General features: G+C 41.7%; 1 protein-coding gene across 4 annotated transcripts in view; it reads right to left on the bottom strand.

Annotated features, from left to right (window-relative positions):
• Positions 1-15926, bottom strand: part of DNAH14 (dynein axonemal heavy chain 14) — a 599282-nt gene that overhangs the window by 396982 nt on the left and 186374 nt on the right. For all 4 annotated transcript variants that reach the window (XM_075925276.1, XM_075925277.1, XM_075925279.1 and 1 more), the window contains 6 exons: positions 12930-13271; positions 8023-8422; positions 7277-7467; positions 4326-4571; positions 3624-3745; positions 2159-2330 (listed from right to left, as the gene is read on the bottom strand). In XM_075925276.1, the coding sequence (XP_075781391.1) occupies positions 2159-2330; positions 3624-3745; positions 4326-4571; positions 7277-7467; positions 8023-8422; positions 12930-13271 (1473 nt within the window). The remainder of the gene's footprint in view (positions 1-2158; positions 2331-3623; positions 3746-4325; positions 4572-7276; positions 7468-8022; positions 8423-12929; positions 13272-15926) is intronic.

Genomic DNA, 15926 nt, shown 5'->3' with positions numbered 1-15926 from the left:
AATTTTGTATTGAGAATGAACTTGTTGAGTTTCCTGAGATTGAGGATCAGTCTCCATCACCCTATTTTTTTGACTGTGAGGATATAATTGGAGTAAAACCCCTTTCCCCAATGTTTCTTGGGGATGGGTTCTATTGCTCCTAAGGTAAGTAGCTTTTGCACCTCTGCCCATAACAGGAGCTCATGAGAGGGGTCCCTGAAAAGGGACGGGGTAAGAGGTTGGGTAAGGGGCATGGAAGTAAAGGGGATAGTATAATCCAATTTGATAATTTCTAGGACCCATTTGTCTGTGGTGATTTGGGCCCACTGTTGTTAGAAAGGTCTCAGGTGGGTGACTGAAGGTGACACTGGACTGCACTGGACTTGTGGAGTCGTCGCTCAGACCCCCAACCAAAACGTCAAATTTGCTGCTTATTAGAAGTGGCCTGATTTGTGGAGGACTGGTTTTGCTGATTCCTCCTCCTATTAGGGCATTGCTTGGGCCTGTTATCCTATTGCCTCTGCTGCTGCCTGTAATAGTTGTAATTATAATCCCTCGGTTTTTGGTAGGGAGTGTATTTACGCTTCTTATTGGGGCTGGTGTACAAGCCCAAGGTGTGTAGTGTCATACGAGAGTCCTTCATAGAGTTTAGGACCTTATCTGCATTTTTAGCAAACAATTGTTTCCTGTCAAAGGGGAGATCCTCCACCCTTGCATGTAGTTCCCTTGGGACCCCTGATGACTGCAGCCACGAGGCCCTGTGCATTACTATGGCTGTGGCTCTAGCTGCGGTGTCTGCGACATCCATAGCAGCCTGAAGAGCTGTTTTAGCTATTGACAAACCCATCCTTAATGACGGATTGGAGGTGAGGTCCTGTAGCAAGTCTTGTAATTTGACATAATTGGCATGATTGTAATTAGCTAACAATGCTGTGTAATTAGATATACAGAACTGGAAAGTGGCCAAAGAGTACACTTTGTGGCCCAAAGCGTCTAGCTGTTTGTGTTCTTTGTCACTGGGTGTAGATTTAAATTGTGGATTCTTAGCCTTGTGATTCACCAAGTCCACCACCAGGGAATTTGGCTGTGAGTGGGCAAATAAAAAGTCCATGTCCTTTCTGTCCACCCCGCGGTTTGTGGGTTGAACAGAGGCTAAATTTTGCCACAAAGCATCCGAAGGTTCAAGGATAGCTTTGTTGATGGGTAAAACTATTTTTGAGGATGCTGAGGGTTGTAATATAGTGAGTAATTTGTATTGTTTGTAATGTGTAATGTAATTGTTTGTAACGTCTTGTAATGTGATGTCTTGCAATTGGGCTATCTGTTTGAAAAGTTCCTGAAAATGTTTCAGGTCATCTGCCAGAGGAGAAGGTGAGATCTAGAATACTGCTTCCTCCTGCCTGGATCTGGGTTCATGTGAGGGTCTCTGAATCTGACTGAGGTAAGTTGTCATGCTCACTGGAACCCACTTGAGAAATTACTGAGGGTGGGTGAGCAGGTGAGGAACATACAGAGATTGTGGGTGAGTGCCTAGAGGTGCGGTGTTGCTGGGATGTAGAGGCTGTGTGCCTCAAATGATAGGTATGGGAGGACTGCAGCCGGTATCCTTGCCATGTATCTCAGGAGCTCCACTGAAGCGGGAGCTGATGTGGAGGATACATCCACGGTTGGCTGGACCAAATGGGATATTGTTGAAGGGAGTGATCCCTGTATGAATGCCAGGAAGTTAATGACAGAGAAGGAGAGTGGCCTGATGAGAGCGTGCTCCTATGCCTGCTACTGTAATCAGATCTTGGGGATAGTGGTGTAGGTGAGTGGGAGCCACTCTGTGAAGAGTTAGTGTTCCCCTGCACCATGCAGCGTAGTGAGCCAGTTACTCCTCTTAAATCAGACAGCGGAGATTTTTGTAGGTGTCTTCAGCCAGGGACAGTTGAAAAGGAACTGGCAGGACTCGCGCTGCATGCACACTCCACAAGCTCGGGGGAGGGAGGGTGCTAAGTGTGCAAGCATGGCGCCTGGGGCACTGCTCACAAAAATCTCTGATCCCTGGTGCAGGCACATACTGAGACCTGATTGGAGCACCCACAGGGATACTACTTGCTGAAGAAGCACTGATTTCCAGCATGGTCTAGTGGATAAGGAGCAGGGCTGGAAGTAAGAAGATCTAGTGTCATCTTACCTCAAGAGACTTCTGTATTTTTTCAAGATGTGCATTGTTGGTCTGCAGCATCTCCAGGACTCCAGCAGCTGTAGCTGCCCTAAGAGCATTTGGATCATCCTCTGTACACTCCATTATCTCTTTCCATTTGTTATTGACCTGAGAGAAAAGACTTGCTTCTGCTGGAAGCTGCCTATTTAAATAACATACATTATTAGAAATCAATTTATAGAATGCAACATTCAAATATACATAATTTCACATTTTGTCAATTTATTTTCCCTATACTCTTTGTATTACTTCCCTAAACACACATTTTGGACTTGTATGTTGAGCCACAGAGTCAGATCAATTGAAAAGCAATTATACCTTTCACAGGGTGGTTTCTTCAACACAGGCTAGTCAGTCTATTTATTTCTCTCATACCATAGTTTATGAGTGCCAGAACGTGCATTTATCACTGCCAAAACCTCTATAATAAAATGCATATCTAACAAATCCCCTGAGTTCCTGACCAATATAAGAAAAGATACAATGGAGAGAAAGATGAATGTGATCTTGGGAGAAAAAGTATTCAGAAAACTCCAGTAAACAGGATGTAACCTAGTTTTTTTTCTCCATGTAACTGTGTCATTCATCCCCCTGGTTGGAAGTTAGCTAAGAATAATTTTAAAAAATCCTATACAAAAAAGACAAGATAAAGGCTTCTGTTAAAACATACTGCTGTATTATTTTAGTGAAGTGGAAATTTTAGCTAGTCTCTTAAGTGTTATCTATAAAAGTGCAGTGTTAAAAGCTGAGTTAAACTGGTGTAAAACCATAAGTGGGCACTCTTTTTCAATTTCAACCTTGTTTATGTCAATTTAGTTCACTTTGATATCCAATTAAGCTAATTAAAAGAATCAGTACAAAAGGTTTGCTGTAAGCTTTATTGAATCAGTTCAAAATCCTTTTTTTTTAATTAATATAATTCTATATACAGAAAAGGCCAAAATGTTTTAAGTTTTCTTTTCATGCTATGTATATCTTGGTTGATTTTGTAAAACAAAGCCTCCTGACAAACACTGTCACAGTATTACTGAATAATAATAGAGAGGTAGCCATGTTAGTCTGATCTTGCTAAAACAAAAGGAAAAACTATGTGTAGCACTTTAAAAACTAACAAGATGGTTTAATAGGTGATGAGCTTTCGTGGGCAAAGTGGATCTGGCCCACAAAAGCTCATCACCTATTAAACCATCTTGTTAGTCTTTAAAGTGCTACATAGTTTCACAGTATTACTGAATTCTCAGCATTGGGTCCCATCATAGGATGACAAACTTCATCAGATCACAATCTAGAAATCCACACCTTTGTTTGTGTCTCATTCATCACCAAGGTATCCTTCCTTAAAAACTGGTCCCTGTTTCTTAAATACTTGAACATAATTCAGGTTCAATTGTCTTCTAAGATCATTTTGCCCTGATACAACATGATTCATACATACCTTTGTATTTCTGGAGCGTGAAAGATTGGTTCTAGGTAAATCCAATTCCTTTGGCAAGTCAACCATACCTCCAGGGTGCGAGAGAAGAGGTTTAACTTACGGTCCCATGCATCCACAAGATTCTACCATATAAAATATTATAATATAAAACGTAAATTTATTAGAAAGTCTTACTTCTGCAAGGTATTTTATTGAAGGACTCCCAAACAAAATTTTGATGGAGTTTTGAGCAGACTATAGCATAACAGTACATACAAAATTTCTACACGTGTCACATAATGCGACAAAAATCCTGTGTCATTAGGAGCTAACTGCTTGTATTTGAAAAAAAAAACAAAACTCTTACTAAGATATGCCATAAGTTTGTTTTATACTATTTAAATAATAAATTCTGTGAACCTATTTCTACATACTTTTTAACAAAAATACACTTATCTACATTTGCTTTAAACAAAGGGCAAGCAGAAATTTCAAAAGGGATCCTCAGAAGATCTAGCTGCTATATCTGGTTTACTTTTAATATACTGATACAGCTGCAATCCCCAGCAGCATCTTTTTAATAATAGTAAATCGGTTCTAGGAGCTATAAAATAAGTCCATTTACAGTTGCAATCTGGGCTGAGTCTCAAAACAATAAATTGTGCACAGGTATATAAACAATTAAGACTCCTTAAAAACAAACAGAAAATGTGTAATCTTTACCTTAATTGGCCCAACATAGCAAGAACCCTTAATTGTTGAAATTGTTATTTGAGATTCTTCTAACTGAGCCATAATATCTTCAGGAGATGAAATAATCATGACAGTTGACGTTTCAGAGCGGTGAAGAGACAAATGGAAATTAGTTTTATTCCAAAGGTTAATTATCTTATTAAGCATTACTTCCAGGATGGCTTCATTGGTTGCTATTACTGATACATCATTTATTTCTTTCTTGTACTGAAACAACTGAAGTGGAAAAATGTATTACTCAGGGTTGAACAAGATATAATACAGATATTTTACTAAATAACTGGAGTATAAGTTCCTGCAACATATACAGTCATACAATCATCATAGAACCATAGAGTTGGAAAAGACCTTAGAAGGTCATCAAGTCCAGCCCCTGTTCTAGGCAGGACCAATCCCAACTAAATCAACCCATCCAGGGCTTTGTCAAGCTGAGACTTGAATGCGGCTAGGGATGAAGACTCCACTACTTCCCTAGGTAACCCATTCACCACTCTCCTAGTGAAATAGTTTTTCCTAATATCCAACCTGGACCTCTTCCACCACAACTTGAGACCATTGCTCCTTGTTCTGCCATCTGTCACTACTGAGAACAGCCTTTCTCCACCCTCTTTGGAACTTCCCTTCAGGAAGTTGAAGGCTGTTATCAAATCCCCCCTCATTCTTCGCTTCTGCAGACTAAACAGACCAGACTTCAAAGAGAAACTGCTGAGCTACAGTTCATCTTTAAGTTTGACACAATCAACTCTGGATTAAACAAAGACTGTGAATGGCTTGCTAACTACAAAAGCAGCTTCTGCTCTCTTGGAATTCACACCTCCAGATCAGCTGCTAGAAGTGGGCCTCATCCTCCTTGATTGGATCCACCTGGTCATCTCCAGCCTGATTCTGGCCTGCATATTTATTCCTGCCTCTGGAAATTTCCACTACATGCATCTGACGAAGTGGGTCTTTGCCCATGAAAGCTTATGCTCCTACACTTCAGTTAGTCTATAAGGTGCCACAGGACTCCTCGTCGCTTCATCTTCATGTTAGCATCCCAGGGGATTCTGCCCATCAGGTGTCTGAGGGAGTCAAAATCTGCTTTTCTGAAGTCCAAGGTGTGTATTTTACTACTCTCTTTTCTTCCTTTGGTCAGGAACCTGAAATCTACCATCTCATGATCACTGCTTCCCAGGCTGTCACCCACTTCTGCTTCCCCTATTAGTTCCTCCCTGTTTGTGAGCAGAAGGTCAAGCTGCGCACGGCCCCTGGTCGGATCCTTCTGCACTTGTACCAAGAAGTTATTCCCAACATTCTCCAAAAACTTCCTGGATTGCCTGTGTACTGCCGTATTGGTTTCCCAACAGATGTCAGGGTGATTGAAGTCCCCCACGAGAACCAGGGCCTGCGATCCGGATGCTTCTCTCAGTTGTCTGAAGAAAGCCTCATCTACCTCATTCACCTGATTCTGTGGCCTGAAGTAGACACCAACCACAACATCACTGCTGTTGTTTGTACCTCTAAACTTAACCCATAGACTCTCAACAGGTTTTTCACTCTCTATATACTGGAGTTCAGAGCAATCATAGCGCTCTCTTACGTATAATGCAACTCCTCCTCTTTTTCTCCCCTGCCTGTTCTTCCTGAACAGTATATACCCTTCCTTGACTGCGCTCCAGTCATGCGAGTCATCCCACCAAGTCTCTGCTATCCCGATTAAATCATATTTCTTGGACTGGGCCAGGGCCTCCAGTTCTCCCTGTTTGTTGCCCAGGCTTGTTGTATTAGTGTACAAACACCTCAGATAACCAGTTGATTGTCCTATCTTCTCCATTTGAATCAGGCGTCCTCCTTTCTTGCTCGTTCATCTTTGCATTTCTTCCTGGTATCCAACTTTCCCACTCCCCTCAGGGTTTTGGTCACTGTCCCCCAACAAACCTAGTTTAAAGCCCTCCTCACTAGGTTTGCAAGCCTGCCCGCAAAGATGCTCCTTCCTCTCTTTGTTAGATCCCATCTCTTCCTAACAAACCTTGTGCCCAGAACAGAGTCCCATGGTCGAAGAAACTGAAGCCCTCTCTGCAATACCACCTGCGCAACCACGCATTTACTTCCTCAATTCGACGATCCCTGCACAGTCCTTTCGCTTCAACAGGGAGGATGGATGAGAATACCACTTGCGCTCCAAATTCTTGGATCCTTCTTCCCAGCGCTGTATAATCCTCAGTAACCCACTCAAGGTCATTCTTGGCCGTATCGTTAGTTCCCACATGGAGAAGCAGGAAGGGGTAGCGATCCAAAGGTTTGATCAGTTTGGCAAGCCTCTCAGTCACATCCTGAATTTGAGCTCCCGGTAAGCAGCACACCTCTCGAGATTCCAGGTCCGGATGGCAGATGGATGGCTCAGTCCTTCTTAGGAGGGAGTCCCCGACCACCACCACCCATCGTCTTCTTTTGGGGGTGGTGGTCGTGGAACATCTATCCCTAGGGCTATGCATCCCATGCCTTCCAGTAGATGGTGTTCCCTTGCGGTTTCTTCCTTGTGAGGTCTCTTCCAAAGCATTCACCACTGCAGAGCCTGCGGAGAGATCCTGAAAGCGATTACTTACCTCTATAGCATTGGGGGATTCCCGTGCTGACCTTTTTCCCCTTCTAGAAGTTACATGCTGCCAGTTCTCTTCCTGGTCCTGTACTGCCCTCTCTGGCTCTTCCGCCTGCCGTGCTTGCGGGATAAAATGCTGCCTTCTAACAGTGTCCCTATTAAAGTTCCAGAAGTGGAGCAGTAATAGTAGACTGGATTATGTACTTAAAAACTAACTGTAAAACTTTAATAAAATTCAGCTGCTTAAGATATAAAAATTGTAATTAATTATATCCACATTTTACAACACACAAATATTAAATCAGTTCCTGAGTCAGAAATAAATAATGCAATATAAATTTACATTGAGTTGCAGAACTTCATCCAGAGTCAACTTTTTATCCCAAGAAATGGATTTTCCAATAATATCTTGTATAGCTTCCCAATGCCTTGGTTGAAGACAAGGACTTCTTAAAGACACAATCACAGATAAGCCTTCTTTAAAATCCATCAGTGACTGCTTCAGATCTATTACAATATTATTTTCTGGTAAACCTTGGAAAATATAAAATGTTTGAAGTATATCAGACTTTCATTTCAGTTTGTGTAAGCAGATACTACATATATATAAGTATATGTAACAATTTTTTCTTTAACAAAGTTCTTTAACAAAGTTTTCTTTAACATCCTGCTATCTGTGCTGCATTATCATATCAATTTGCTCTCATTGCCATCATTTACAAGAACATATTAAAATACAATACTAATTTTATTCAAATGGCTTTTTGAATAATTTGGACATCAGTATTTTCACATTCTATAATTTGAACAAGCCCATACACAATTAGCCCCTTCAGAAGAAGAGGAAAAAGACAGTTTCTTTAAGTTTCAAAGCGTCTATGAACACACCACCAAAGCAACATCTTTGCATCTCACACTTTTATTTTGTAGAATAAGAAAACAGTGATGAAAATCAGTGAATACCTAGTAACTGGAATTATTCTAATTTAACCAGCTGAGGATCTAGCCCATAGTTTCTAAATATTTTGTTTCCCTCAATACACTGATGAATGGCTATAAGTCTCAAACTAGTGATCTTAATAGTTTTACCTTTTTCTAGCATCTGTGCTATCTGCATAAGTCTGCTAACATTCTTTTGTATTAAATCTACATCAAGGTTCTCAAAAAATGTATATTTCCATTTATGAGAAAGCTTCCCCCATTCCTCCAGTGAGTCCCACAAGAGTTTTAGTAAAGCTAATTCACTTTCAACTTCAGAGAGCTCTTTATTCAGTCTTTGAGAACTTGAATCTCCAACTTGACTCGTCTGCGGCATCTTTTCCAATGAAAGTGATCTCATGTCAGCAATGGAACTGTCAAAGAGATCCTGGTATTTTGCATAACTTCTGGATTTGTTAGAAATAACTGCAGCTTCTTCCACAAGACTTTGGATCATCTCTTTAGCTGTCTTAAGCAATGTTTTGCTAAGCAGAAGAATTGGATTTCTTACCTATGTAACAAAAAATGTCAAAATGTGTTCTAAGAATGTCTAGATCTGGAACCTACTATTAGTAAGCAATTAATTACAGTATCCATATATAACTTTTAAAATATGTGCATAGTTAAATATTTGAAAAAATTCTCAATTCTTTATGAATTTCTAACCTTTCACTGCGTTGTTATTGTCTATTCTGCTGCATGCACATGCAATTTAACAAAAATCTACACTTACCAGAAGAAGAAAGAGGTATATACAAGTCTTAAAATTATTTTTATTATGGCTGCATTCTGTTAATTCAGAGATCAAAATATGCTAACATTTAGATGAACTATCAATGTAATAATATCACTTGCCTAATTTATCTTTGAAATATATAGTGAATGACTTGTAAATAGCTAGAGGGGGCAGCTGTCTTATATTAATCTAGGAAGCTAATTACCAGTGATGCTTTGGGCATAGAAGGTCTATTTCAAAACTACAGTAACTGCCTATTATTCACCCAAGGACTGCATGCTGTCAAGAGGCTGCTGGACAACTATAAAAAGAACTTTGCAGCCCTGATCCTGTCATCTCAGCTCTGCTTAAGCTTCATCAGAGGACATCTGAGTCACAAGACTGAGGTCTTCAATCTCCTTTGTATCACTGATATTGGCCACTGGACTCTATATAACCCATGGGCAGGATCCAGTCTCCCCAGGTAGATCCTGGCAGGCCCCCACACCACCATATTTACATGAGCCTCCACAGGTACAGGGGATCATAGCTCCAATTGATCATACATCGTAGTTCCCATCTAGTGGGAGCTGTGGGCACCAGTACCTGAGTAGGTGTAGGTCAATATGACAGTGACCCAGCAGGGGCTACCTATGGTGAACCACTGCTGTTTTATTGCCCATCCCCACTATAAACTAATTCTGAAAGAACTCTTTGCATCTCTAGAGCTCACTGTACTATGTAACTGGTATAAGAACTCTGCTCATATGTGTATGTGTAATGATGTTTTAACCAATACTCACTCTCTTTTCTAATACATTTTAGTTAAGTTAATAAAAATGGGCTGTAAAGCATGTATTTGTATGAGAGTCATTGACCTGATGGGTAATGTGTCTGAACCTTTAGGACTTGTAGAATTTTTTATATGATGAAAGAGACTTTTAGTAATCATATTTGACTTCGTTGTCAAGATGAAAGCTTAAAGATGTGATGCTTTAAGGAAGGGGTGGGCAAAAGGGCCTCCACGGGCAGGATCCGGCCCACCAAGCGGATGAATCCAGCCTGCGGAGGCCTTGCCGCTCCCCTGCCCCAAGGCCAATTAGGGCCTGGGGTCGGAATGAGCATGCGAAAGTTTCCTTCACCCTTCCAGGAGCACGTGGCGCTTGGAAGTGCCAGGCACTCCTGACGGGGCTGGAGGAACCTTCATGCACTCTCCCACCCCCAGGCCAATCAGTACCTGGGGGTGGGGGAGTGTGAAAAGTTTCCTCTGCTCTGTCTCCACCCTGCAAGAAGCATGTGGGCTTAAAAGTACCATGCATTCCTGACAAGGTTGGTGGAGGCTTCACGCACTCCCCTGCCCACAGGCCACTCAGGCCCTGGGGGCAGAGGAGCATGCGAAGTTTCCTCCACCTTGTCCCCGCCCTGTGAGGAGCATGCACCACTTAGACGTGCTGCACACTCCTGGCAGTGTGGGAGAAGACTTCACGAGCTCCACCATCCCCAGGCCCTGATTGGCCTGAGAGCAGGGGATCATGGGAGGACTTCTTGCAGCCAGGGGCATGGGCACCTGGGAGGGCGTGTGGGCATAGATTCTCCCCCACCCCCAGACCAATTATGGTCTGGGGTGGGGAACATGGAAGTACCCCAGCCCGGCTTCTTCCATTTGAGGCCCCGCCACTTCCTGAAGTGGCCCCCGGAAAAAAATTATTGCCCACCCCTGCTTCAAGGGAACTGTGTTTTTGTTTCTGGGTAACCAGGAAGGTATTGTAGAAACTGTTTTTCTAGCTTGGCGAATCTAAGTACAGCCGGTCCCCGAGTTATGAACGCATCGACTTACGACCGTTAGTCTTTACGACCAACCTCCTATACAGCCGGTCCCCGAGTTATGAATGAAATCTTCACTTACGAACAGCGCGGCCGAACTTAAGTGAATGTAATCCGACTTATGAACAGATTGAGTTATGGGGACCAGATGTATTAAAATAACCAACAATTTGGGAGACTGTCTGCCCCATTCTTAGCAGCTTGTCCTAATTGAGCAATCTCAGTAGCACCTCTCTGGGATTCCATTCACCATTATTAATGACTTTTTGGGTATGAGTATTTCACTTGCAGGCTGTGTCTAGACTGGCCAGTTTTTCCAGAAAATCAGCCGCTTTTGCGGAAAAGCTTGCTAGCTGTCTACACTGTCTGCTTGAATTTCCACAAAAGCACTGACAATCTCATGTAAGATTGTCAGTGTTCTTGCGGAAATACTATGCTGCTCCCATTTGGGAAAAAGTCCTTTTGCGCAAAACTTTTGAGCAAAAGGGCCAGTGTAGACAGCTCAGATTTGTTTTCTGCAAAAAAGCCCCGATCGCAAAAATGGCGATCGGGGCTTTTTTGCGGAAAAGCGCGTCTAGATTGGCACGGATGCTTTTCCGCAAAAAGTGCTTTTGCGGAAAAGCGTCCGTGTCAATCTAGACGCTCTGTTCCGAAAATGCTTTTAACGGAAAATTTTTCCGTTAAAAGCATTTCCAGAAAATCATGCCAGTCTAGACACAGCTGCAGTGGCAATTCAACCAGTATGTAGTGCTCAGAAAGTAAACATTTGAGTAAATTTGATTATATATACAAATTTGAACTAGCATTTCTTGTGCAAACTTCATTATCACTTTAAGTGCTTGTATGGTGTACATCTACATACTGAATATTAATTAACTTGTTTATTTTTCAGGAGAGGGCTCCATTTTCCAAAAATGAAGCTGGTGACAATAACTGAATACATTAATTATATCTCTATATAATCTATAATATTTTGACCCCAATTCAGCAAAACACTTAAGTATGCGCTTGACTTTAAGCACATTTTAAGTGCAACCTGAACCCACAAAGCACTTAAAGACATTAAAACTCCACTTAATGTGCAGTAATATCCACTTATGCTTCGACTCCCACAACATATTTGACTATACTTAGGCAACTAATGTGCTATGACAGTTTAACATTCTGATAACCATCATTTCATTGTCACCTTGCTCTGCCACTAACTGTTGTACCATGTAGTCTGTCTTAAATACAGATTGTATATGTTCTTTTGGTCAAGAACAGTTTTGTTGTTTATCCAGCACATAGCACAATCTGGCCTCTGGGTGATACTTTATTTGTATTGCAGTAAGTGGTAATTAAGCATATACTAAGTATATAGCACATAGCATTATAGCTATGTGTATCCAAGGGTATGTCTACACTTTCACCCTCTTTCGAGAGAGGGATGCAAATGAAGATGTTCAAAATTGCAAATGATGCTTGGATTTAAATATCCCGCTCTTCATTTGCATATTCGCGTTGTGGTGCTATTTCAAAATAGCTCTATTTCAAAATAACATACACTGTTAAGATGTGGTTATTTCGAGAGAAAACCCTTCTCTCAAAATAACTGGTAAACCTCATTGTATGAAGAATACGGGTTATTTCGAGAGAAGGGTTTTCTCTCGAAATAACTGCTACTACACCGCATCTATTATTTTGAAATAGCGCTATTTTGAAATAGCTCCACAATGTGAATATGCAAATAAAGAGCAGGATATTTATATCCCAACTTCATTTGTAATTTCGAATGTCTTCATTTGCAAGAGGGTGCAAGCGTAGATATACTCCAGGGAATTTGCCCAAGGCCACAATATGAGACAGAATGATCATTAGGATCAGAATGCTTGAGCTCCTCATTCTTAAATTCATTTTCAATCCATTAGACTAGACCAGTGGTTTTCAAACCATGGGTCATGATCTAGTACTGGGTCACAGAACATCAGGCACTGGGTATTGTTGTTGCAGGGTGATCAGTGGGGGAGATAAGGCAGGCTTCCTGCTTCTCCTGGCATCACAGACTGAGCTGTGCCCCAGAAGTGGCCAGCATCAGGCCGGCTGCTGGGGGGAGGGGAGGGGGCCAAAAGAGCACACAGGGTCTGTTTACTGCTCCTGCCCTGAGCATTAGCTCCACCCGCCCATTGGCTAGAACCTGCTGCTAGCTGCTTCAGGAGGACAGTATGGTCTGCAATGCTAGGAGTGACAGGAAGCCTGCCTTAGTAGGCCACTGCATCACTGACTGGGAGCCACTTGAGGTAACCCCTCCTGCCCCAGCCCTGTCCGACCCCCAAAGCTGAAGCCCTCATCCTCAGCCCCACCCCAGAACACAGACTTTAGTCAAATGATCTTGGGTCACAAGCCTTTAATCAGGTCATGAGAAGAAAAAAGTTTGAAAACCATTGGACTAAACCTCTAAAGACAAAAAAAGTGTTTTCTTAACAGACAAGTAACTTACTTTGTTCTTAAATTTCCTAAGTTCAAATTGCAGGTTGCCAAAATAGCCATCCAAATCTGCACTAAATTTTATAATATTGTCATTTTTTCCTTTTTCACTAATAAAGATACTTGATTTGAGATCATGCAGACTGCGCGTAAGGGTCTGATATATGGCAAATTGTTCAACAGGAATAAAAAAGCCATAGGTTCTTGCAATAGAATACAATTGAGAAAGTGTGTTATATTGAGTCTCTAGCATTGGCAACTCTGAAGAAATTTGGCTCAGGAAAGTCAAGTGCTCAATAAATTCTTCCACTGTTGTGAGATCTTTGTCCAGTTTTCTGAGGGCTGAATGGATAACCTAAATGAAATGAAACAGTCATTTTGTTGTTCAATAATATCACAAACAAACACACTTTTAAATTATTTCTATTGTTATATTTTTATCTGTTTTATCAAAATTATCAGAAAGATGTTAGAAACAATGCAGTTAAAAAAACAAAATGAAGTGAGAGAGATGTAGATAAAGGAATGTATTTTTATTCACACAAAAGCCTTGTTTATGGGTCTGATTGCCAGCTCACATATGCTCTTATCTGAGCTAGCATACTCAGTATAGTAGTATACAGACTGTAGCACAGAAACTGTAGCAAGTCTAGGCCATTGCTGCCATAGCCCATACTACTACAGACACACCATTTTGAGTGTGATAGTGCAGATGAGAGTTAATGCAAGCATGTATTCACAATCTGGGAATCCCAGCCCTTGCTCATAGTGTAAATGTAGCCTAAGACTCTTGTACTTTTTCAACAGTGTAAAGTGACCTACTCTATCACTAGACACTTCTTTTTATAAAATATTGCCACTAAAAAGAGCAGTTATTTACGCTGCTGGTAACTAGTTATTTGAGATGTGTTGTAACCAGGTATTCTACTTATGCTGTGCACAGACTCCATGCATAAAAGACCAGAGTCTTTTCAACAATAGTATCCTTTGGGGACTGCAGCTACACCCTACACTCTCTGCAATGCTCCATAGCCAAAGGCTTAAAGTGTATGGCATCCATAATCACTCCCCAGTTTTTTTCACTAATAGAATCTCCAAATTAGCAAGAACTCTTCAATAGTGGGGAAAGAGGGTAAAGTGTAGAACAGAGGCAGAGAAACCATATCAAACAACAAGTTACTTCTTATTATAGGGTAAGTAACTGACTGCCCTTTCCTCTCAGTGAATGTCCACATGTACTCCACTTCTACTGACTCACAAGAATAACTTATGTCCTGAGTTGGATGCTCAGAATTCTAGATGATTACAGGAAAGTTCTATTACACCTCTAGAGCCCCTTTCCAAGGAATCATGATGCATGAAGGTATAAACTAAACTCCAGGTATGAGTTTACAAATCTCTGAAACTTTACATGTAAAATAGATGCAGCAGAGGCAGACTGGGCTCTGATTAAATGAGCTTCAACTTTCTCAAGCAGCTCTGACACAGACAAACTTATAGCACTAATGTAGTCCAAGATTCATTTTGACAGTCTTTAAGCATAGAATCATAGGGTTGGAAGTGACTTCGGGAGGTCATCAAATCCAACCCCCTGCTCAAAGCAGGACCAACCCTAATTAAATCACCCCAGCCGGGACTTAAAAACTTGTAGGGATGGAAATTCTACCACCTCCTTAGCGTAACCCATTCCAGTGCTTCACCACCCTCCTAGTAAAATAGTTTTCCCTAACATCCAGCCTAGACCTTTCCCAGACATAAGTTTGCTATGTCGGCAAATGCAAGAAGTAGTCAAGATTCCATGAATAGCTCTATAAATAGAAATACCTGAAAATAGCAAAGGTATTAATTTTGGCATCCCACTGAGTAATGGAAGACTCAGGGAAGAAAAGAGGTAGATGATTCATCTGATTCAGAGGCAAATCACAAACCACATTAATTAAAAACAATGTGTGACGTCTCAGTCACTTTGTCCTTGTGAAGTATATACAGGTAATACCACTATAAAAGGCAAGTCTTCATAGACAGGTAGTACAAAGATGAAATTATCCACCTCCTACAGTAACAATGGTGCTCAGCTGTAGGTATACTTGCATCCCTGCACTACTGATTGGAGAACTTCAGCAACAGAGTCCATCAGCCAGCACAGGAGCCCACTCTCCCTTGTAGGCTGCCTCAAGGTTATCTAGCAGTGCACAGGTAAAAACCCCTCAGTTCCTTCTCTACTGCAGAGCCTGTTATAGAGAATTTCAAAGTAGAGGGGAGAAGGGCAGGTTGTGGAGTATCCATGGGGCAAACATCTAAAAGAGTGTATGTCTACACTACCCCGCTAGTTCGAACTAGCGGGGTAATGTATGCATACCGAACTTGCTAATGAAGCCCGGGATTTGAATTTCCCGGGCTTCATTAGCATAAAGCCGGCGCCGCCATTTTTAAAAGCCGGCTAGTGCGAACCCCGTGCTGCGCGGCTACACGCGGCACGGGCTAGATAGTTCGAACTAGCTAGCTATTCCGAACTATCTGTACGCCTCGTGGAACGTATAGTGGAACGAGGTGTACAGATAGTTCGGAATAGCTAGCTAGTTCGAACTATCTAGCCCGTGCCGCGTGTAGCCGCGCGGCACGGGGTTCGCACTAGCCGGCTTTTAAAAATGGCGGCGCCGGCTTTATGCTAATGAAGCCCGGGAAATTCAAATCCCGGGCTTCATTAGCAAGTTCGGTATGCATACATTACCCCGCTAGTTCGAACTAGCGGGGTAGTGTAGACATACCCAGAACTATTATTACTATACGTGTTAACTTCCTCTTCTTCTTTGGTTCTCCACTATAGGTGACTTCATAGCAGTATCCCCCATGGAGGGTGAGGACTTCAGAGTGGTGTTTGTTATTACAGAAAGTACTGAGGAGCCAAAGATGTTGCCAAAAGCTGAATCTCCAGTAATCTTCTAATGTTCTGCAAAAGTGTAGACAGGGATCCAAGTCACTGCTCTGCAGATTTCTGAGATAGGGACAT

The sequence above is a fragment of the Pelodiscus sinensis genome, chromosome 3, assembly GCF_049634645.1.
Source record: "Pelodiscus sinensis isolate JC-2024 chromosome 3, ASM4963464v1, whole genome shotgun sequence".
In the NCBI taxonomy this organism is placed as follows: Eukaryota; Metazoa; Chordata; order Testudines; family Trionychidae; genus Pelodiscus; species Pelodiscus sinensis.
This window is presented reverse-complemented; position numbering and strand designations above follow the sequence as displayed.